General features: G+C 48.3%; 1 protein-coding gene across 2 annotated transcripts in view; it reads left to right on the plus strand.

The window, feature by feature from the left end:
* ASAP2 (ArfGAP with SH3 domain, ankyrin repeat and PH domain 2) overlaps positions 1 to 22925 on the plus strand; it is a 156796-nt gene that overhangs the window by 35781 nt on the left and 98090 nt on the right. For both annotated transcript variants that reach the window (XM_082851598.1, XM_082851599.1), the window contains exon 2: positions 17547 to 17619. In XM_082851598.1, coding sequence (XP_082707724.1) covers positions 17547 to 17619 — 73 coding nt within the window. The remainder of the gene's footprint in view (positions 1 to 17546; positions 17620 to 22925) is intronic.

Below are 22925 nucleotides of genomic sequence, written 5' to 3' on the forward strand. Positions count from 1 at the left end.
GTGCAAGGAACGTGGACGGGCGTTGGTGTTTGCGTTGCAGGGTTCACATCTCACCGCCACTGCTTACTGGCTCATGTGTTTTTGGTTCTGAAAGCGCAGTCTGGTCCTCAACTTCCTCATTCTGAAATTTGGGAATGACGCTAAGTCAGTTGTTAAAGGAAACCGTGTTCCTAGAGCACGTGGTTCAGTGCCAGGCACAGAGTGGGTGTTCAGTGAGTGGGCACTATCACTGTTATTTTTTGCACATGCAAACAGTGCCCCTCCTCACATAGTCTCTCTGGTCCAGGAAACTGTCCCTCTCTGGCTCCATTCCCCACTCTCCTCCACACACGCACACTCTCCCAGCTCTTAGGCATAATTATGCCCCACTTATCTAGAGGTCAGACACTTAGCACCTGGAACATATCCAGGAACCGGAGGTCAACGGCAGAGGCCTCTCTCAGCTGCCCTAGGGTCCAGGCCACAGGGTAGGTGCCGAGGACGGCAGCTGACGGGGAGGGGAGAATACAGCACCAGGGCGGGGCCGCGAGGTGCGGGGGCCAGCGGTCCTGCTTCCCACGCTGCCCGTCCAGGCTGTCACAGTCCTTGGTGCTCCCAGCGATCCTGAGAATTAAGGCAGAATTGCACTCCCGTCTCTGGTTAAGAAAACAGGACAATATAAAATTTGTTTCTCTGGGATTTCCAACCAAGGTGGTTTTAAAAAAAAAAAAACTTTGATATTTTGGTGTCATTTTTTTCCCCCCAGATAATCACTTTATGTAGAACTCTTAATTTTTCAAGTTTGATGAAAATGTTAGACGGTGAGCTATGGGGTCACAGTCCAGGGTGTGAACACCTACTTGCTGGGTGACCCAATGAGAGTTAACTGCTTGAGCCTCAGTTTCTTCTTCTGTAAAATAAGGGTAATACCCCCTGGCTCAGAGGGTCACCAGGAGAATTCGTGAGACACTGACCGGAAGGCATCAGATGCGGGTGCTCGTTGGGTGTGGGAATTTGCTGTTTCCCTGCTGTTCACTCTGTTTCTAGCAATAACATCCCCTTGTGTCTACTAGTCAGTTACTTGGTGAATTTTCCTAGACCGTTTGATATGTAGGTTGTGTACTTCAATTAGATTATAAGCTCTTTACGGTCAGGCACCCTGTTTTCAACCAGGGATTTTATTGATAGTGTCTCCTTACCAGAGTGGCCATGGCTGCTGTGGTCCACTCCGCCAGGGCCTCAGCATCGGTGTCGAGTGAGACTGGCTCTTGCGTTCATCTGTCACTGAGAGTTCTTCCTGTCCCTGAATCCAGAGAATGAAGTTTGTGTTAAATAATGCTGTCCTTGGACTTTTGTAATCCCCCCACCCCCACGTGCATAGAAGCATAGACGCCTAGAAGTTAGGTCTAGAAGAAATTTCGCTTCAGCATTCCTGTGGACAGTGGCGAGTTCTGCGATGGGTCAGCCCACCCAGGCAGGGGCTCAGAAGCTGTCGCTTGGCCAGGGCCACACAGGCAGTTAGTGGTGGAGCCAGGCTGGCCCTTGGGTGTCTGCGTGACCCAGGTTTCTTCCCTCTTTACAGCCGATGGGGCCTAATGCCTTGTTCTTTTGCTGTGAGGCTTTGGTCTCAAGATCCTGCCCTGAGAGGACCTTAAATGTGGAGTGAACTTGCTCTGTAAACTGGGGTCTGTGGCTTAGCCCTGCCCCTGAACCCTCTCTCTGTCTGCCCCGTCTGCCCTCGTGTCTCCAAAGTGGGTGGCAGAGCTTTCCTCCTGTAGCAATTTTCATTTCCGTGATGATGATGGTGTCTAAAGGGTTTTATACTTAGAAACCGGAACCACGCATTTAGACTCTCCTTGTACTTAGATGGGGAGTGATTTGAGGGGATGTCATAAGGCCGTGTCTGCCGCACACACTCCCCTAGGGCCCTGCCAGGAGTGTCCTCTGGAAGGACCTTGCCAAGATCATGTGGAGAATTCCTGGGAAGGAAATGACAGGTGTCACGTGGACTGTACGTCGGGCCTTCACAGGATGGAGCAGCGCAGGTGGTGCCGTGGAGCCCAGAAGGTGGACGCTGTGTGAGGCTGGAGCCCGCGTGGGCTGAGTCGAGCTGGCTGTGCTGCTTCTCTGCAGGGGATGCCTGAGGGCCCTGGTCACAGAGGGGTGCCCTGGAAACCACTCTGCCGACCTTCTGGGTTCTTGTTTGGGCTGGTTGTGCCCGTGGTCTGTGAAGAGAGCACAGGCACGTCAGGCTGCGCACCATGGTGGGGGGAAGGCCGGAGTCGGGGGTCACATCCGCGTTTACATCTGTTCCCGTCTGTACTGTTTTTCTTACTTAGAAATTTTACTTCATCTCTTGAGCCTCAGTTTCACCATCTGTAAAATGAGGGAAATGGCACCTATGCTAACTGCCTTCTAGGGTTGTTATTGAAGTTGAAATGGTACACGTGGTCTTCTTGGGGCTGAAACTCCTTCCTCATCATTTTTAGCATTTAGCATGCTGCCTGACACAAGTGAGCATTTAAGGTTTGTTGAATAGCATTCTGTAATCTGTAAGGTATGCTACACACATGGTAGTTGTTACCAATAATTCAGCTTGTGGTGTTTGACCACAGACATTAGGGGCAGGGGGAAGGAACAAGAAATCCAAAGCAGGCTCATTGCGCCGTCATTTCTAGAACCTCGGAGTTCTGGCAACGCCCAGAGCCATGCACAACTGTGGGGATGTCAGACCCGGGGCCCCGTGCAGCGATCAAGGCCTCGGTCTTAATCACGTAACAAGCTCTGGAATGCGTAAAGTGGTTTCCCATTCCACAGTTGGTATAAAAGGATGGGGGACACGTTGCCTGGCCCCCCAAGAAGAATACAGTGTGGTGGGGTTTTGTTTAAACTGAGTCCACAGATAGCCATCAGACACAGTTGAAAGCAGTCAGCGCCTAAGAGAGGAACAGGGGTGGGCTGTGGTGCTCAGGACCTATAAATCAGAGCCAGGATGGAGGGGCCGCCTCTCCGCCTCTGAGATGTTGCATCTCTTCCTGTTAACCTGGCTCATAGGATCAAACAATAACTGCTGGAGGTGAAAGGGGCCATGGAGATTAAATCAAATGCAGCCACCTTGGGCCATCCATGAGCAAAGCACCGAGCCCAGCATTGTAGGGGTCAGAAGTGGGTAAGACACGTGCCTTACCCTCAAGAAACCTGGCATCTAGTGGGGAAGACAATTTTTCACCAATGAACAATAAAACAAGGCAGGGTGAAGGTAGGTTTTCTCCAAGAGGTAGGATCAGGGATTTGGGGAGAATGGGGGGATGGGAAGGCTTCTCAGGGAGGGTGGCATCTTGGTGGATTCTGAGGGCTCTGAAGGATTTTAATAAGAGGACAGGGGGGGAGTGGGGCAGGCAGGAACACCCACGGCTCTTCAGGGAACAGTTGTCCATAGGAACAGGGTGTGGAGGGTTGATAAAGCGACTGTGGAGATAGAGGCAAAAGAGGAAGGTGGTCAGATGGTGGGAAGCAGCTCTCTTTGTCATCACAGAGTTTTATTCTGTGAAGGGATGTGAGCCCTGTGGCTTTTCACCAAGTCACTTACTTTGAAGAGAAAGGAGCCGAGGTCCTGAGAACTAGGCTGAGGGTGAGAGGGGACCTGACTCCCACCTCCTGTGCTCGGGGCGCTCTGCAGGGGGCAGGCAGGGGGACGCTGTCCTCCTGGTGGGTGCTGAAAGCACGGTGCTGCAGGGCCCTGGGCAGAGGTTGAGAAGTTCTCAGAAGAACCGCTCGTCCTCAGTATCTGCCTGTGGGTTTCGTCTGTTTAATGATTAGAGGTGACATGTGCATTTTGTCCTGGACACCTCACCTGATTTTCCCTTTCCCCCCGTCCCAGCTGGTGAGTGCTGGGATTCGGTGACCCGTGGGAGGAGGTGAAGGGAACGGGGGGTGCCGACCTTGTTGAATTTGTGGGGACGGACGTCTCTCCTGGGGACCTTCAGCTTTGTGACGGAGAGTAGGGTGGCTGGGAGATTAGCCGCTGTCTGTCCAGCAAGGGAACTGGCAGGGAGGAAGCCTGCACCTAAGAGGACCGCGGACGGGCCTGGGCTGAGCTGAAGGACTTTAGGAACAGGAGGTGCGAGAGGCAGCATCTCTCATTTTTTCCTTTCCTTTAAAAAATTTTTTTTCCAGAAATTAACATATGTAGTTCATCGAGTTTCTTTCATCAGTTTTTTGTAACGAGCCAGACCACGTGCTTGGGACATACTGACAGGGAGACGTTTGAGTGTAGCCTGCAGAACACATCCCTCAGGGAAGGGCTGGAGGCAGAGCCGTACTCAGTGTGAGACAGCCAGTAACGCTCCCTGCATAGACGCTGACCAGCGCTGTTGTTGCAAGCGGGCATTGGGGCAGGTGGGGCAGACAGTTGCCCGAGGCCATGATGCTGGACCTGCATTCGAGTTTAAGTAACTGAGGAACCAGTGAATACAGAGAAATCTATCTTAACGGCCTTTGGAAGGTACTTGATGGATTGAGGCATCATGCAGTCCTGCGTCAGCTACCCCGAGCTTCCGTAGTTCACTCCAGCCCTCAAAAGGATCCTGTGCTCCACTCGGCCTCAGTCTGTCCTCAGGTAAACCGTGGTGTTTAATAGTGTCCTGAGAGTGAAGGAACAGTCACGAGGGAATCCAGAGGCCAGACATCTAGGGACTTGAACATTGTTTTTCAAGTTAAGGGACTGAGAACAGCCATTTGAAAGAAATACATGGGACCGAAAGTTAGGAAAGAAACATAGTCAAGTTTTTGTGTTATTGTTTTAGTTTTAAAAATCAGCTTAACTGAGGTATAATCCACATAGAGTAAAATTCACCAGTTTTAAGCGTGCAGTTCAATGAGTTTTGTCACATGTATCAGTCATATAACCGCCACTACAATCATAATAATAGGAGTCCCGTCACCTCGTGCCCCTCTGAGGTCAGCCCTCCAGTTCCTCCTCTCCTGGCCCTGCACAGTCATCGATGTGCTTTATGTCACTATAGTTTTGTCTTTGGTAGAATTTCATATAATTTTGAAAACAAAACAGAATCACACGGCATGTAGCCTCTTGTGTCTGGCTTTATGTGTGTGTGTGTGTGTGTGTGTGTGTGTGTGTGTGTGTATACATGTTTATTTTATTTTTGGCTGCATTGGGTCTTAGTTGTGGGATCTTCGTTGAGGCACGCAGGCTCTCTAGTTGTGATGCACGGGCTCCAGGGTGCGTGGGCTCTGTAGTTGGCGGCACGTTGGCTCTCTCGTTGAGGTATGCCAGCTCAGTGATTGTGGCGCGGGCTTAGTTGTCCTGTGGCATGTGGGATCTCAGTCCTCTGGCCAGGTATCGAACCCGCGTCCCCTGCACTGGAAGGCGAATTCTTTACCACTGGACCACCAGGGAAGTCCCTCTCCCTGAGGTTTTGATTTGTATTTCTCTGATAATGATGTTCAGCATCTTCTCATGTCCTTATTGGCCACTGTATAACTTCTTTGATCTATATGTGGGTACTTAGACCATGTAAGTTGGTTATCTTCAGTGTTTACTCTTGTTAAAAAGTTTTCAAAAGCCAAGATTTACACTATAATGTTTGCATCTCCTAGCAGTGTGGTGATATACCTGGAACATTTTGAACTCTTGATGAGGGGTGCAAATTCACTTATTTATTTGTGTGCCTGTCGGTAGGGAGCTCGGCAGGTGTTGAGGAAGACTCATAAACTGGCGTTGCTCCAGTGACGTAGCTCTACAGTGATACTGTTTTTAGTGCCGTTTAGATGAAGGAACTCGTGTGGACCCAGATTCATGGAATGACCGTTGCAGGCAGCCTTCCTAATCAACAACACGTTTACAGGTCAGACAGGTTTGCAGAGAAGGCAGGAGGAGAAGAGCTGTTTTAGGGTCCCTGGAGAAGCGATTGTCCTGGCAGCACAATTAATTCATTTAGTGAATATTTATCGAGTGCTAGCTATGTGCTAAGCATGGCTCTGTGGTGATCAAGATAGAAAAAAATAGCACAGCAGCACAGGCACCAGGATGTTAAAGTTGGTGTTTGGGGCGTGTGTGTGTGTGTGTGCGTGCCTGGGCCACCTTTAGTTGAACGTCAGGCAAAGCAGCAGGCAGCCGTGCAAGAAGAAATTAGTGTTCCACCCATGATGCCATGATAATATTGACATGGGTTTAGTGTTACTGTAAGTTTCAGGTGCTTGTTGTCTAACATATTTGAGATAAGGAGGGCAAGAAGATATTAGATGCTGTCAGTGATAGAGAGTTGAAACAAATTTCGTACTATTTCAGAGCTTTTGAATTAGTTTAAATAAAGAATATCTTGGCCTGTTTTTTAAAAATGTTTCCGACCATCTGTTTCTATTTATATGTGCAATTCAGAGTTTTCTCCATCTTGTAACTGAAAGAATACTGAAGTGCAAGTACAGGCCACTGGCATCCACACGGCGTATTTCAAATGAATGAAAACAGCCTCATGGTTTCGTTGATCCCATTTATAGGATGTGATGGTATATATTTGAACAGTTTGTATTCTAGTAAGATACCTTTTAAATCTACTCTGTTTAAGAAGCCGTCGAACGGGTGAGTGGGACACATCGTGACTGTCCCTTGGCGATTGTCCTGCGCTGCCCAGACCTGCTTGTTTGACTGTGTCATCTGCCTGCCGGGGGCTCCTCCACCTTCTCACAACTGCCACTGTCTCCAGGGTGTGACTGTGTTTACCTTCCGCAGGAAGCCTTTCCCTGTTAGCCGGGCTGGGCGATGCGTGTGGTTTAGTCCATGTTCATGGAGCGTTTACAGGTGTCAGGCACTGTGCCGGGGGTGGAGATTCAGAGATGAGAAGTCAGGGGTCCTGTCCTGGAGGAGCTGCTAGGCCTGGCTTTGTTCCCTGGGGCTTCGTTTCTGAGAGATCTCAGTTGCCTCAGGAAATTTTAAGGCTTTGAAAGCAGGGACTGTTTCTTGCACAGTGGTATGAACCAAATCTCACACAACGATGTGAACAGAATAGCTGCTTTATGCAATGACTGCAACTTTTAAAAAAAACTTTCCCCTCAAATGAAAATAGCTTTATTGGTTTGTTGTTTCTTGACTTTTTAACAGTTGTTTACCTTGAACAGACTAAGGAAACAGCACATGATGTCAGAAAGAATAACAGGCTAAGATACCGTGAAAGTATTTTTTTTGAACTAAAAGAAATTACAAAGGTGGCATCTTGGTTTTATCATTACTTTTGTGGCCTTGGAAAAATAACTTCACTTAGTCTCTGCTTTGTTATGATAATATTACCTGTGTTTGAGGATCACCAGCCATAGTATATGTAAAAGCACTTTGTGTTGAAAGTGCTGAACAAATGTGAGACATTTAGTATCACTCCCACCGGCAACACGACTGCTGGTATCTCCACGTTGGTATTTTGACCTTCTGGTAAGTTGTACTGACACACACTTTACATTTCTTCCCATTGTGAGACGTCCAAGCCAGGGAAATACGAAAATTTTAGTTAAAAATTACCTTTTTCCATTACCAAATATTTGTTTTTACGTTTGGAATAGGACTGATTAGTCACAGTGTTAATAGCTAGTCATTAATTGATTCTGTTGAGAGTCTTGGGCAGGATTCTTAGTTACCCTGGAAAATTAATCCATTACATCACATGTATTTGAATACAATTGTAGTCCCTCCTTGGAAAGATAGCTGAAATGCAAACTGTCTTAAAGACAGTAGTTTCACAGAATTTTACGTCTGGCACCTCGGAGGAGAGGTGACTCGTCTAAGGCTACAGTATGAGTAGGTGACAGAGCTTGGATGGTGCCTTTTGCCACCATGCTCACCCCTTGTTTTGCACAATCCATCGTTCCAGTCACTGTGATAAATGTGGACCTTCCCAGATGCCTGGGCTGCGTGGCTTCGACCAGCAGGACATCTGTGTACTCTGGGAGCTTCCTCAGGTTTCTTAAGAAACAGCACATTTGTATCTCTGCTTTTTTTGAAAGATAGTAAATACTTTGCGTATTAGCTTTAAAGCAGATAGCATTCTGGTCTGGGAAACGCAGAAACCATGCCTGCTGTGAGACACTGCACCACTACATGCAGTGTCTGTTTTCAGGACTCAGCATTAGGAGTTCCCTGGGGATTGCAGCACGCAGCGGGCACGTGTCCTGTCAGAGGGGCGGGGTCTGCTGTGTGGCCCCCCGGTGCGGGCCGGAGGGGGCCTCTCCCCTAGGCAGAGGGAACCAGCCCCTTGCTCTCCCACTTGTTCTTTTACTGGGGTTTAGAGTTTTCTTTTCTTTGGATGGAGAACAAAAAGAATAAAACGAATGGTCAGGAGCCCTTCCTTGGGGAGAAACACTCACATCCCCAGATGCTGAAAATAGACAGCCTTTAATGACCCTCAGGAGCCACGTCAGCCAGCTGAGAGCTGCTCTTGCCTTTGGCTGCCCGTCCCGCCCTCGCCCGCTGCCCCTCAGTGACAGGGACCTGCCCTGCACGCCCCCTCCTCAACCCCTCCCCGCCCCCACGTCCAGCCTCATCCTGCCGCCTTGCCTGGCCCTGTGGCCTGCTCTTCCTGCCGGGCTGCTCGCTCCTCTGGAATGTCACCCTGTCTCGCTTCCCTGACCTGGCCAGTCCCCCATTTCTGTCCATGCCACGGCCTCAACTCCGCACCTTCTCCCCTGCTTCCCAGCGGCTCCTCCTCTCTGGTCCCCGCTTTGCTCCCCGCTGGGCGCAGTTTGTGGATGCCCGGCCTTTCGACGCCGTGGAAGCAGTCTTCTGTGCGTGTGTTTAGCGGAGGATTCGTTTCTTTGAATGAACTCTTCTGATGCCCGGCGTGTGAAGCAGCCCTGCCATGCTCCAGGCGCCGATGCTGAGCTTCCCCAGACCATCTTCTCAGCTCTCGCACCCCTGAAGCATTCTGCGCAGCCTGGGTTAAACGGAGCAGGAGTGTGGGGCCCGGTTCTGCAGGGCACGGGAGCGGTGGGCACCTGGTGTAGACCACTCTAGGCTCCCTGGTGCCGGGAGCCCCATGTACAACGCCAGGGCTCGGGGCAGGCTTGATGCTTTCGCACCTCTGGGCACCTCCAGCTTCGCTCCCAGCATGTGTGTCTACTGTACGTCCAAGCTCTGTCCATCTCTTCCCGCAGATGGCCACCCTTTGAGTCTAGGGTGGGGCACCCTGGGGAAGAAGCCCACTCAGACCAAGGCTGTGGATGCAGGGTCCTGGGGGGCTGGGTATCCGCAGTGCGGTCTGGGGGTTGGCGTGGGCTCCCGGTAGGTGCGCCCCCTTGGCCCCTGTTGTTTTCACCGTATGTGGACAGGGCATGGCCGCAGGAGAGCTGGAGCAGGCCGCTCCAGGGTAGCCGCCAGGTCCAGCGGCAGCCGTGGGTCTGTGCCAGTCAGTGACCAGCCGCGCTGCTGCCTGCTGTGCTGTGCTGTGCCAGCTGCCGGGGCGGTGGGAGGGGAAGGGTCCTCAGGTCGACGTGGATGCTCTCCAACTGCTGGGCAGTGCTCACCCGTGTGGTGTAATCTTCACAGTCGCCATATCGAGTAGACGTTATCGCCCTATTCTAGGGATGTGGAAGCTGAGGCCCAGGGATGGAGTCATTCGTGTGTGGAGATGTGGGAATTAAAGCCCAGCTCTGTGTGCTCAGCCATGCTCTCTACTCCAGCGGTGCTCTCACAATAAGCTGGGCTCACGAGGATGAAGTGGGGAGCAGGGTGCGTGGTCTGGGGCAGGAAGATGCGTGGGTGGTTCCCATGCGCGCCTGGCCTCCCCAGTTTATCTTTCTCTCCCCCCATTCCTGCACTACTTGAATTGCAGAAAAATAAAAGGTTAGTTCCTAGACGTGCACCCTTGGGGATCGGCGGGGCGTGTGAATGGAGGACAGGCACCGAGACTCTGGGGGTAAAGCAGGAGGGGCACCGCGGGATCCAGGTAGCACGTTGACCTTATTTGCATTTTCACCTCCTTCTTTCAGAAACCTCCCTCTGCTGTGTGTAGAGGGTGGCTCTGTGTGTGGCAGGCAGCTTTGGGGCCTCAACAAGCCTGCTGGCTCCTTCTTTCCTCTGGTCTCCCTTCCTCATTCTGGGTCTCCCTCCTCCCTACTTTCCACTCCGTCGCAGGGCAGGGCTCCAGGTCTTTGGGATGGGAAGCAGGAACCAAGAAGTGGAAGATCAACGTACGGCAGGCTAGCCATGTCTTATCTAATCTTCCTCTTGAAGAGCTCAGGAGTAGATTGTGTGCAGATGGTGGCAAATCCGACACCCGCCTTCATGCACTACCCACGCCCTCGGCCCCTGGGAAGATTCTGAAGCCCCAGGCTGGTTACACAGGTAGTCTGGGCAGTTGTGCCCGCGCACCTGGATGAGCTTAGTGGAAAGGGGCTTAAAGGAAGCACAGGGAGTCGGGTGTAAGGGGGATGATTTTCCCGAACGTTAGGGAAGGCAGCTGCAGAAGCCCACTGAGCTCCCTGGCGCCCCATCAGCCTCTGGAAGCCAGGCTGTTAGCAAACGGGGTGGGGGCACAGTTCGGGAAGCTTGCCCCTTAGTTTGTGGGAGCTCTCCTAGCCTTTCTTTAGTTCAAAGCCAAATAAATGACCTTGGGCAAGTCACTTAAACTCTGAGTCAGTTTCTTCTACTTTAAGTTAGGGGAAGTGATGATTTCACAGGGTGTTGTAAATGTTGCCCAAGATAATGGATGTTAAAGTGCTTTGTGGAATTTAAATTGGTGCATGATCCTTGGGACTGCAGATGCCTTTTTAGACTCCCATCTCCTGCTGTCTTTGGAACTAAAAGGTGTTTCTCTCAAATGCTGATGACCTTATCTGATGACCTTATCTGAGTAACACTGTGGCTGTTCATTCCCTGGATACACCTGTAGAGCTTCAGGGTCCTCCAACTTCACAGTGCGGCCCTTTCTGAGCAGAGGGTGGGCAGAGCTTGGTGTGGCCCCTGCAGGTGTGAGAGCGGCCAGCCCGCCTAGAGGCCTTGCTTTGTGAGTGGGGTTCCTGATGCCTGGAGGTCTGTGCGGGGCAGGGACAGACTGATACCAGGTGTCCACCACCCCCTTGCACTTCAGACCTGGGATTCCACACTCCTCTCCCTAAATGTTAAAGCTGATATGGCCCAGAGCACCCTGTGCTACCACTAGTCATGTGGCCCTGCCTTTGTCATGATACCCATTTAGAGAGTCAGAAACGCACCAGGAAAAGTTTTGGAGAATTTAAAGTGATGGAAGGAAACGGATGCATGTGGAAGTGAAAGGCTGGCAAGAGCTACAAAAGTGTTTTTTTTCTGAGTTATTTCCGCTTGTTATCATAACCATTATCAGACCTGAAAATATTTATCCTATTGATTGGGACAGTACTGGGGTGATAGTCTTTCCTATTGATTGGGACTGTACTGGGGTGATGGTGTTTCCGAGCAGCTACCTTACTTGGTCATAAGTGTGGTATAGTTTTAGACCCTCTGAGAACCGGAAGACACTGACAACGGCTACTGATTATTGAGTGCCTGCAATGCGCCAGACCCTGTATATGTTGATGACCTTATCCTAGGAGGCAGATATTATTATTCCCAACTTACAGATGAAGAAACCAAGTCAGGGAGATGAAGTAGTTTTCTGAGACTGTGCTGCTGGTAAGTGGAGCCTGGCTGTCCAATTCTAAAGCCAGTGATTTCTAACTTCTGCACTATTCTCCAACAGGACAGCACTGAGGGGCCAGAACTAAGATCCCATTCTGTTGGGTTCTTTTCTTTCTGGTGTCTTCCTGTAGGTGACATCGTGGACTTAGAGACGTGGGTGTTAGGAGGGGATTAGGAGATTGAATGGAATGATGGGTTTTCCCATTTTCAATGCATGCATTGCTTAAAGTCTCTGGTCAGTTACGAGATGCACTTTTTGAAAGAATATATAAGACACAAATGTGGCAGCCAGTTGACCTCAGGAAGGCCCCCGTCGAGGGCCCAGGGGGAATGGTGGGGCTCGGTGTGCTAGATGGGGTGAGGGTAGGGACGTTGCCCACAGAGTGGATGTGGTTGGCGGAAGTCTCACTTCGCTCTCCTCGTCTGCGTGTGGGGATTGGAAAGAAAATGGCCATCTCCAGCCTTCGCTCCCCTGTTTACGTTCCCAAAGTGGAGTTCATGTGGTGTGAGCCTCGTTTCCTGGGGAAATCAGCCTGGCTTGTGATGACGTTGTCCTCTGGGACTGGGACAGATGTGGAAGGCTGGCCTCGCTCTCAGCCGAGGGTCGCCTTCCCAGCCTCTTCTGCATCACCAGGCCTGCGGTGCTGCATCTGGCGCAGCGCCCGCACCGCCTCCCTCCCACTTCCTGCCAGGGGTGTGTTAGCACCTTCTGGGATAAGGTCCATTCTGTTTGTGATTAGTCTCCTGAGATCACCCGTTTCCTGCTTGCATCCAAGCTCTCTTGTCAGCCCCAGGGAGCAGAGCACTCTGGGAGGGTCGGGGGACCCAGGCCAGGCCCTCCCCCTGCCCTTCATCTCCCCAGGAACAGGGCACCAGGGCCGGGGAGACTGGGGGTGCCTTTCTTTGCTTCTGGTGGGTTGTAGCTGTTCTGCCAAAATTTGCCTTTCCCTTTTCAGCTCCCCCAGCTCTCCCAGTAGCTTTCCCCCCTAGTAAAAATCAGGACGTGAAGCATTTTTATAGAGCTGGCAGTCACTTCATCTGTTTCCTACGTTTCTCTACATTAGTGATCTAGCGGGGGCTGTGTTGGGGGCTGACCTCTCCAGGGAGAGGGTCCGTGGGGTGCCTGTGGGTACTTGGTTCTTCAACTTTACTTACCTCAGGGCTCTCCTTTGTTAACATGGGCATTTGTACATAGTCTGCGTTCTTTCTGCACTCCATGTTTTCACGTAGTGTGACCTAGTGGGCATCGGTGATACTAACAACTGTTGGACTTGAATCGTAGGAGTGCCCTATAGTTTGTGTGGTTATTCTCCTAGGTTAGGCATTCGGGGCTCTTTCCCATTTTTTCTCAGCAACATCTACGTCCTTAAACATAAACATAATCTACATCCCTAAACATAATCTAATTTTGTCTATTTTTATTTTTTAAAATTAATTTATTTATGGCTGCATTGGGTCTCCGTTGCTGCACGCAGGCTTTCTCTAGTTGTGGCGAGCGGGGCCTACTCTTCGTTGAGGTGCGCGGGCTCCTCACTGCGGTGGCTTCTCCTGTTGCGGAGCACAGGCTCTAGGTGCATGGGCTTCAGTAGTTGTGACTCGCGGGCTTAATTGCTCTGTGGCATGTGGGATCTTCCCAGACCAGGGATGGAACCCTTGTCCCCTGCATTGGCAGGCAGATTCTTAACCACTGCGCCACCAGGGAAGTCCCATAATTTCATCTGTTTTTTTAAAACAACTTTATGGTATTATAGTACACGTTTACTTTTGCAACTTGCATCTTTAATATTTTTGTGAAGTTTCATTTGTGTTCTGGATGGGTAAAGATTGTTCATCTCCATTGCCGTGTAGCGTTCTGTTATGTGAATACACAACAGTTCATCTATTTTCCCGTTGACAGGCGTTTGGGTTTGTCCAGTTTTCAGCTACTTGGAAGCGTGTCATGAACATCCTTGTATGTATCTTCCGGTGCAAACATTCACATGCTATGAGCAACTTCAGTATTATTAGGTAATACCAGAGTGTGTCCGTGTTTGTCCTTAGGCACACGTTTTGCACAGCTGTGATCTAGCTTGGCTATTTATTTGATCTTAATTCTTCATGACACCTGCTGTTCTCCGGGCCTCTGCTTTATTCCCAGGAGGAGGTCGATCCATTATTGCCCGCACTTTAAACCGAGCCTGCAGGCCACATTGCATTTCTGTGCTTCCCAGAAGTGGTCTGGAAATATTTGACACTGTCGTTACCATTCTCTGTTACTTCAAAAGTTAAGTCAAATGTGCGCTGAGGGAAAGCCACCATCTAAATATCTGTATGACTCTTTCTTGGCAAAGCTGTCCTTGGGGCACAGGTCTGGGCATTGTTTTGTTTTGTTATTTGGTTTTATGTCATTTCTTCTCCAGTTGGCCTTTCATGAAAGGAACAAGGGGAGAGGAGATGGGACAGGCATGGGTCATGGCCCAAATGGGGAGGCCTGTGGTCAGCTGTCCTCTTGTCCCCTCCAGGGCAGAATCTCTGGGTTCCAAGAATAAGCCAGGCCCTTCCCACCCTTGCTGGCTCAAATTGTGACCTTAGGGTGCTAGGGACCAAGCCGGCCCTGTGTTGTCGCCTCTAGTCCAGGCCAGGAGCAGCAGGGCCGGCTGACGGTGCAGGAGGAACGTTTGTGTGGATCCTCAGGTCAGGGGTCAGCAGACTTTGTCTGCAAAGGGCCCGATAGTAAATATTTTAGGCTTTGTGGGCCTAAAATATTTAGGATTTTCAGGCCTAGAGGCAAAATTGAGGCAAAATTATGTACATCCTTACATAATAAGAGAGAAAAGAAATTTCCACAAAATTTTTTTAATGAAAATTAAAATATAATAATGATAGTAATGGAGTATAATTTTTTTGGTAGTGCAGGTCTACTAAGAAGAGTGGAATTTTTTTTAATATCTTCATTGGAGTATAATTGCTTTACAATGTTGTGTTAGTTTCTGCTGTAAAACAAAGTGAATCAGCCATGTGCATACGTATATCCCCATATCCCCTCCCTCCCCTCTAGGTGGTCGCAAAGCACAGAGCTGATCTCCCTGCGCTATGCAGCTGCTTCCCACTAGCTATCTATTTTACATTTGGTAGTGTATAGATGTCAGTGTTACTCTCTCACTTAGTCCCAGCTTACCCTTCCCCCTCCCCGTGTCCTCAAGTCCATTCTGTACGCCTGCATCTTTATTCCTGTCCTGCCCCTAGGTTCTTCAGAACCATTTTCTTCTTTTTTTAGATTCCATATATATGTGTTAGCATACGGTATTTGTTTTTCTCTTTCTGACTTACTTCACTCTATGTGACAGACTCTAGGTCCATAGAAGAATGGAATCCTTTCTGGGGGGATAACATTTCTCTCTCTTTTTTCATTATTTATTTGTTTATTTGAAGTATAGTTGATGTACGAACCTTTCTCTTACTTGGTTGTTCAGAGTTAGTATTCTCCATCACCCCATCATCACATGGATTGGAAATATTCATCTGTACAGATCCTTAGTGCATGGCTGCATGAAAACAGGCCGAGGGACAGAAGTGGCTTGTGGACCCTGGATGCTCAAGAGTCATCTCAGACAGACTGCAGTTTTGGCCCCATGGGCCAGCATCAGGACATAGGTGCCTCCGTGCCCGATGTAGGTCCCCGTAGGGCCCTGGGAACAAAGACTGAGGCAGCCCTCCAAAGGGAGACAGGCGTGTCGCACGGAGGGAAGAGGGAACGGACCCCCTAGGTGCTACCAGCGCTTTACGGGGTAGCCCTGGGGGATGGCACACAGAGGGATGCAGGTACAGAGGAGAAGCATGAAGCGGGGTGTGCTTAGAAACAGTACATGGGACGTGGCTGGAGCTCTTGAGAAAGGTAGCCAGACTGAGGAGCTGGCTAATAAATTTTATTACATTTTAATTTAACTCTAAATTTTACTCTAAATATTCCTCTGTGGCCAGTGGCTACCATCCTGGACAGCACGGGTCTGAAAAGGAAAAGTGTGAGCGTCCTCCCAGGCAGGCCGTCCTTTCCCACGCTGCACAGGATCCCAGACCAGCCGTGGACTTGGAGGAGAGCTGCTTCCATGAATAAATAAGAGCCGTGGCTATTAATATAACAGTTTAGGGGATCAAAAGAGATGCTTTTAAAGTGGTTGGAGACAGTTGTTTATTTTCCTCTGAAATATCTGTGACACATCCCTACACTCTTGTTTATGTGATGAATTTACTCCCTGAAATTTGCTTTGTAAACTAAAGGTCAGCTGTGGTCTGGGTCCTCAGAATTAATGAGGTTTTTGGCCAGACTTAGGCTTTTGCGCAGTTCCTACTTCGGGCCGTATTGTCTATTAGATTTTTGCTTGTTTATAGTTTTTACACACAAATTCTGGTTGTAGTTGCAGCTTTTTTTCCCTTCTCCTAAGCTTTCTGGTTACAGTTGCAGCTGTTTTCCTTCTCCCGAGTTTAGGTGGATTTTGCAGAGGACGGGGTGTGGTGAGTGCATGATCTGGTTGGAAGTCTCAGCCTGATTGGTAGAAACTTTTGGTTCCTTGAGACTCTCGAGTTTTATTATTTTTGTTCTAAAATTCCCATGCTGTTTTTATATATAATTGACAGAGACTTTTTCCAGCATTCAGTCTTAATCATTTTAACTTCTCCTGACCAAGTTCAACCTTAATTATCTGTAAATACATACTGTAATGAGGGGTGTGTTTTTGAGTGGCGAGGTAATTGCTTTTCCCTCTTGTAATTTTAATTAAAAATCACCTCTACCGCCCACCTCACCTGTACTTCTAAGCTCCTCATAATAGACTAGAAAGCCAACAGTTACTGTTCATCTTCTCTTTCCTGAGTTCAGGAAACAGTGCGTGCCTTTAATGACAAGGGTACAGTTTCCATCCGGTGGCATTTTTACAAGGCTTCCTGCAATGAATGATCAGGGAGGGGTGTGCCCCACAGTGTAACATGGGAGGGAATTTGTCAGAGTTCAGCTGTGTGATAAAGGGCATTTCCTCTGCCGTCGGCCTTCCACACTGAGGCATCTGACTACCCCCAGTTCCCATTTCTCTCAGCGCAACTGAGCCAGACCCCTGTGGACAGAAGATTACTCTGTCATCTGTGGGAGGGCCGGCAGCTGGAGTACTAAAACCTGGTTGAGAGTGGCAGAGTCGATCTCGAAGGCCACTCCCTGACTTTTCCAGCATGTCTGCTGCCCTGCGTCAAGCTTCCTCCGTCTGTGGGTCCCGGCCGGGCCCTCACCTTTGGGTGGCCTTTCCCTGAATCCACTTCCTGCCTGCCCCGTTGTTCTCACTGCGGCCTGCATGACCTTTCCCCCCTGCTAAGAGTAAGAAGCTTTCAGTGGCTGCCCCTTGTTTCTGGGCTCAGCAGGGACAACCGTTGTCTGGCTTGGGGTCCTGCCGGGCTTGCTAGTCTCATGGTCATTTCCTGAGCTGTGTTTTGAGTCCTGTTGTCTGCCAGGCTCTCTGCTGGGTGCTGAGGATACAGTGGCGAACAGGTGTGTGCCTTTAGAGGAGAACATTAGGAAGTGTGTCTGTTTGATTATGCGGGGGACGGGCCCCGGCAGGCTGTCACACCCCCAGGGCTCGCTGGTTCACAGGGAGACCTGAGGGTTGGTGGAAGCAGAGGTGGTCCAGGTTAACTCGCTTCACCGCAGAAGGCTGGTGTCCAGCAGGCAGTGAGGGCAGAGGCGGCTCGGGAGCTTCAGGTGGATGAGGCACGTGACAAGGTGGTGGCTTTTGGGGACCACCTGCTCCATCTTCATTCCCACCACACTGAGCACCGGTCCCACGGAGGCAACCCCAGAGGGGCCTCCACATGGCGCTCCTGTGGCTGCTCTCTGAAGCTGTGATCTAAGATCAAACACGTTTTAATGAATACATTCTCTGTATTTTAGGCTTTGGACGTGGACCGGATGGTTCTTTACAAAATGAAGAAATCCGTGAAAGCAATAAACATCTCTGGGCTGGGTGAGTATGCATCCTTTCCTGGGGGTTTCTTTGTGGAAAATTTTGTGTTTGCAGTCCTGATATCATAATGTTAATCAACCATTAATGAATAATCAGCCAAACTTCTTTTCCTGGGCATACAAATTAGAGAGGTGAGTTGGGATGTATAAGTTTTAGAAGCATGGGTGCTTCCGGTTCTCTGAAGTGTAGCTGAGTCTCGCGTGATGGCCCTGCGTGGACCAGCTTTGCCAGGCTGGCTAGGAACGGTGGACTCACTCCTGCTTCTGTTATTTGGTTTGTGCTGTTAATTATGCCAGATGCCCTTTCCATTTCTCTCTTATCCAATTCTTGCCTTTCTTGTCTGGGAGGAAAATTAATAAGTATAAAAACATGATCAACTACTCAAAGTAATATTTGATCTAGACTTATATAAATAGGTTAAAAACAAAAAACACTGCAACTTCTGACCCAAAGATGATGGGCTGCACGTGTGTGGCAGGTCTGCTCCCTGCACAAAACGTTACTAATGATAGATACTTTTTTTTTTTGCGGTACACGGGCCTCTCACCGCCGTGGCCTCTCTCGTTGCGGAGCACAGGCTCCAGACGCGCAGGCTCAGCGGCCATGGCTCACGGGCCCAGCCGCTCCGCGGCATGTGGGATCTTCCCGAACCGGGCACGAGCCCGCGTCCCCTGCATCGGCAGGCGGACTCTCAACCACTGCGCCACCAGGGAAGCCCTATTTGCATATTTTATATATGGCAATTACATTGATGTTAATATGATTAGACAGATATTAATTTGTTTATGACAAGTACCAAATGAATGTGAAATAAGTTTGGGAAGGCAAAGAAGAGCAGGAACTTAATTTGTTCTTGACTGAACTAGTTCCCGACTAAGTGTGAAAGCTTTCTGGACCTGGAGTTTGTGGTGCTGGCTGTCATACCCTGGAAGAAGTTACTTAGCGTAACTAAAGTAGCATAACTTAGCATAACTAAAGTAACTTCTAAGTAACTTCTAAGAAGTTACTTAGAAGTTACTTTTTTTTTTTAAATGGATTAAAAAAGTCATACTTGTGCAATGGAATACTGTATAGAATGAAAATGAATTAACTATAAGTATATGCAGCCACATAGATGAATGTCACAGATAAAATATTGAGCAAAAGGATACACACTGTGTGTTTGAATAGATACAGATATAGATATAGAAATACATATAGGTTTCAAAAATCTCCAAAACTATTCTTTTTTTTTCACACATACACACTGTATTTTATTTTTACAAGAGATAAATAAACTGACACCAAGCATTGTAAATGGATGACCACAACAGAAGCAACAATGATTGCAATTACCAAACACGAAACACACTCACACTATGTCATAATATTGACATTCAGTCCAGGAATCCTCCACTGTAACAGCTCCTTTACTTTGCAGGGAAAATTGATTTGTATATTTTTTGCCTCTGGGTCCTTGTGGGATTTTTAATTTTTTTAATTCAAACAGAAAGTCACAAAAATTATAATCTTCCTCATCAGTTCACTCAGTCCCATGTAATTAATTTTTTTTCATCTTGATCTTTTGTTAGCACTTTTATGAATTCATCAGTTTTCCATTAGAGTTCTGAAAATGCTTATTCAGTTCAGCAGTATAGTCAGTTACCAGAAACCTGTATTTGTCAGAATCTTTTCCATGAATTCCTTGAAGATGAAACCCTTTTATAGGAACATTTTTGCAAAAGCATCAGAGTACACCCAGAACTGTCTGTAAATGACAAAAGACTTAAAAATGACCACGGTTAAAGATTTGATAAAAGTTCATAATAATGCAATTGACAAGGAAATTTAGTTATTTCTGAGATATACATTTTAAAGTAATAACTAGAATTATGACTTATAACATTATACCAGAACATATAAGATTTTTAGAAATTTCATGTAATGTCTGAAACATTTATATTAACGTATTTCCTACTTAGCATCTTTTAGCTATGGTTTCCTTGTCTCAAAACCAGTCATTTAGGTTAGAATGGGGATCAGTGGTTCTCAGCCAGGGTGATTTGTCCCAGTTTGGTTATTAACAGCTGAAGAGTGTGTGTGTGTGTGTGTGTGTGTGTGTGTGTGTGTGTGTGTGTGTGTGTGTGTGTGTGTGTGTGTGTGTGTGTGCGTGCGCGCGCTAGAGGCCACGGATGCTGCTGAAGGTCTTGTGATGAACAGGACAGCCCCCAACAAAGAATTATCTGGCCCCAAATGTCAGTAATGCCATGGTTGATAAACCCCCATCTAGATGTTCTTCGAAGTCCTCTACAGTTTTTTTAAATTTTTATTTTATTGAAGTATAGTTGATTTACAATGTTGTGTTAAATTCTGCTGTACAGCAAAGTGATTCAGTTATACATATATATACATTCTTTTTCATATTCTTTTCCATTATGGTTTATCACAGGATATTGAATATAGTCCCCTGTGCTATACAGTAGGACCTTGTTGTTTATCCTCTACAGTTTTTTAAAAACAAGTGACAAAACAAAAACAAAAACCGCCACCATGCTTAGCTTGCCGGTACATAGATATTAACTGATTACCTGACAACCACTGATTTTATGAAAGACGGAAATAGAGTCAGTTTTCAGTGACTAACACCTAACTGGAAGTAAATGTGTAGGGAAATTTTTATTAATTTTTTTTCTATTTAAAAGTAAATATCAAAGACAAGAGTATAAAACTCCCAGTGCTTAATACAGCACTAAGATTTGCTGAAACGGGTGTTGCAGTATCCGAAAAGGCGGTCACCCCCCGGGAAAAGCTCTTTTCCTGGATAAAGTAGGAGGTGGACAAGAAGAATAATGATTGTTTCATGTGTTTGAACACTTCCTGAGTACCTTGGGCTTTCTGTACCTTATGCTCATCTTTACAGCACATCGTTGTAAAGACTTGTTCTCGGTTTACAAAGGGGGAACCTGAGGGCAGAGGGTTGCCGGTGTTCTCTGGATGCTTCTGGAGCTCAGCTTCCTGCCGGGTAGGGCTGAGGTCAGCGGCCACGCGGCCACCCTGCTGCGAGGCCCCCACTGTGCTGGCATTAACAGGCTGTCCTCAAGACGTCAAGAAACCACCAAGAGGGCTTCCCTGGTGGCGCAGTGGTTGAGAATCTGCCCGCCAATGCAGGGGACACGGGTTCGAGCCCTGGTCTGGGAATATCCCACATGCCACGGAGCAACTAGGCCCGTGAGCCACAACTACTGAGCCTGCATGTCTGGAGCCTGTGCTCCGCAACAAGAGAGGCCACGATAGTGAGAGGCCCGCGCACCACGATGAAGAGTGGCCCCCGCTCGCTGCAACTAGAGAAAGCCCTCGCACAGAAATAAAGACCCAACAGAGCCAAAAATAAATAAATAAATAAAATTTTAAAAAAGAAAAAAAAAGAAACCACCAAGAGATGGATGCTCAGTTTTGTTGACAAACAGCAGATTTCAAAAAGGATCTTAAGAGATTTCTTTTTTGTTGTGTTCACTTGGGCTTTTTGAGTTTATAATTTAAGCCTTGTATAAAAGGGATATTTCATATTCTGACCTGACCAGGTTCAAAAGTGATCTTAAAACCCTATGTTGAGAAGTTGTTCTGCTCAGAAATAAGATGCAGTCACGTGTAAACGCTGGTTCTGTGACTGCCGCCAGCCTGGAGGAAGGACTTGAGTGGCTCCTGAGGCTGGCCCGGCATCCGGAAGGGGAAGTTTTCAGCAAACAGACATTAAAAGGGGAAGGTGTAAGCACTTTGGTGTCAGGAAGCTGGCTTTTACGAATTTAACACCACTCGTAGCCAATCTGCATTTCTGACCTATATTGCTGAGCGTGTGCCGTAAACCTCGTTGCTTTACCTGCCCCAGAGTCATTTTCTAAAACACCACTCAGTGGTGTTGCTTCTCTGCTCACAACTCTGCAGAGTTTCTTGTCCACATTGATGTTCGTGACGTTCCAGAGCCTGGGAGAGATGGGGGAGGCCTCTGTGGGCTCTGGAATTTTAGGGAAATTGGACTAAAGCACGGGTAACAGGTTTTTCATCCTGCAGGACTAGCCAAAGACTTTAATATGCTAAAGCGAATTGTGAGAGGAAATTGGTCTTAACCTATTGCAAATTACTTTGCCTGTGAAACTACTACCACATCCCTTAACCGCTCCCACCGCGAGCCTCGGGTTAGTAAACATGACAGAAGACCAGATTTGGTCCCAGCTCCTTGCATCCCCTGGACCCAGGCTACCTGTGCGGAGTCCGTCCCAACTCTCTGCACCCTTCTTTTTTATTTATTTATTTACTTACTTACTTACTTAACGGCTGTGTTGGGTCTTCGTTTCTGTGCGAGGGCTTTCTCTAGTTGCGGCGAGCGGGGGCCGCTCTTCATGGCGGTGCGCGGGCCTCTCATTATCACAGCCTCTCTTGTTGCGGAGCACAGGCTCCAGACGCGCAGGCTCAGTAATTGTGGCTCACGGGCCCAGTTGCTCCGCGGCATGTGGAATCTTCCCAGACCAGGGCTCGAACCCGTGTCCCCTGCGTTGGCAGGCAGATTCTCAACCCCTGCGCCACCAGGGAAGCCCTCTGCGCCCTTCTTTGATATGACTTGCCTTTTGCCCCAACGTGCCACGTTTCGTGTCCTCTTCCCTCTGCACATGCTTTTCGGTCTGCTTGAAATGGCATTTTGCTGCTTGATCGGAGGAAACAGAGGCTTCGGAAGTTGAAACGTTTGCTCTGGAATTTTAACGTGACATTTGGACACCAGCCTGTGTCCTTTCTGAGGTACCACACACAGCAGGCTGACAGTCAGCCTGACCTTGCAGGGGCCCTCTTTTACCCATCTTTATATCATGCCAAGTTTGAGTTATTATAAGGCTGTGAATTCTGAATTTTTTTTTTAAGCCAGAATCCTGATCCTGAAGTCTTTATTTCAGAGCAAGTGTTGTCTCCTTCAAAAGAGTCACCTGAGGAAGCCCTGTACCTTCTCCTGCGAGTTGCTGACATCGTTCACAGCATTTTGGATCTCTTCTCTAGAGCTGCTTTTAGTAGCACATTCTTTTGAATATATTTAGTGGGGGAATTTAAGGATAGATTAAACTTCTTTAGAACTAGATGTCGGAAATGAGCCAGGCATATTCAGTAAGGGATTGAGCTGCTGGCGACCACCTCGGTTAGGAGCGCTGTAACTACCATCCTTCTGGCTCTGACTGCCGTTAGTTCCAGGAGAAGTCCCCGAAGTGGTTCCATCATTAGAGTGTTCAACATCCTTAGGCGACTGCTTGCATAGGAAGAATGCTCGTTTTATGCATTATTAAAAG

This window comes from Leucopleurus acutus (genome assembly GCF_964270905.1).
Source record: "Leucopleurus acutus genome assembly, chromosome: 12".
NCBI lineage: Eukaryota > Metazoa > Chordata > Mammalia > Artiodactyla > Delphinidae > Leucopleurus > Leucopleurus acutus.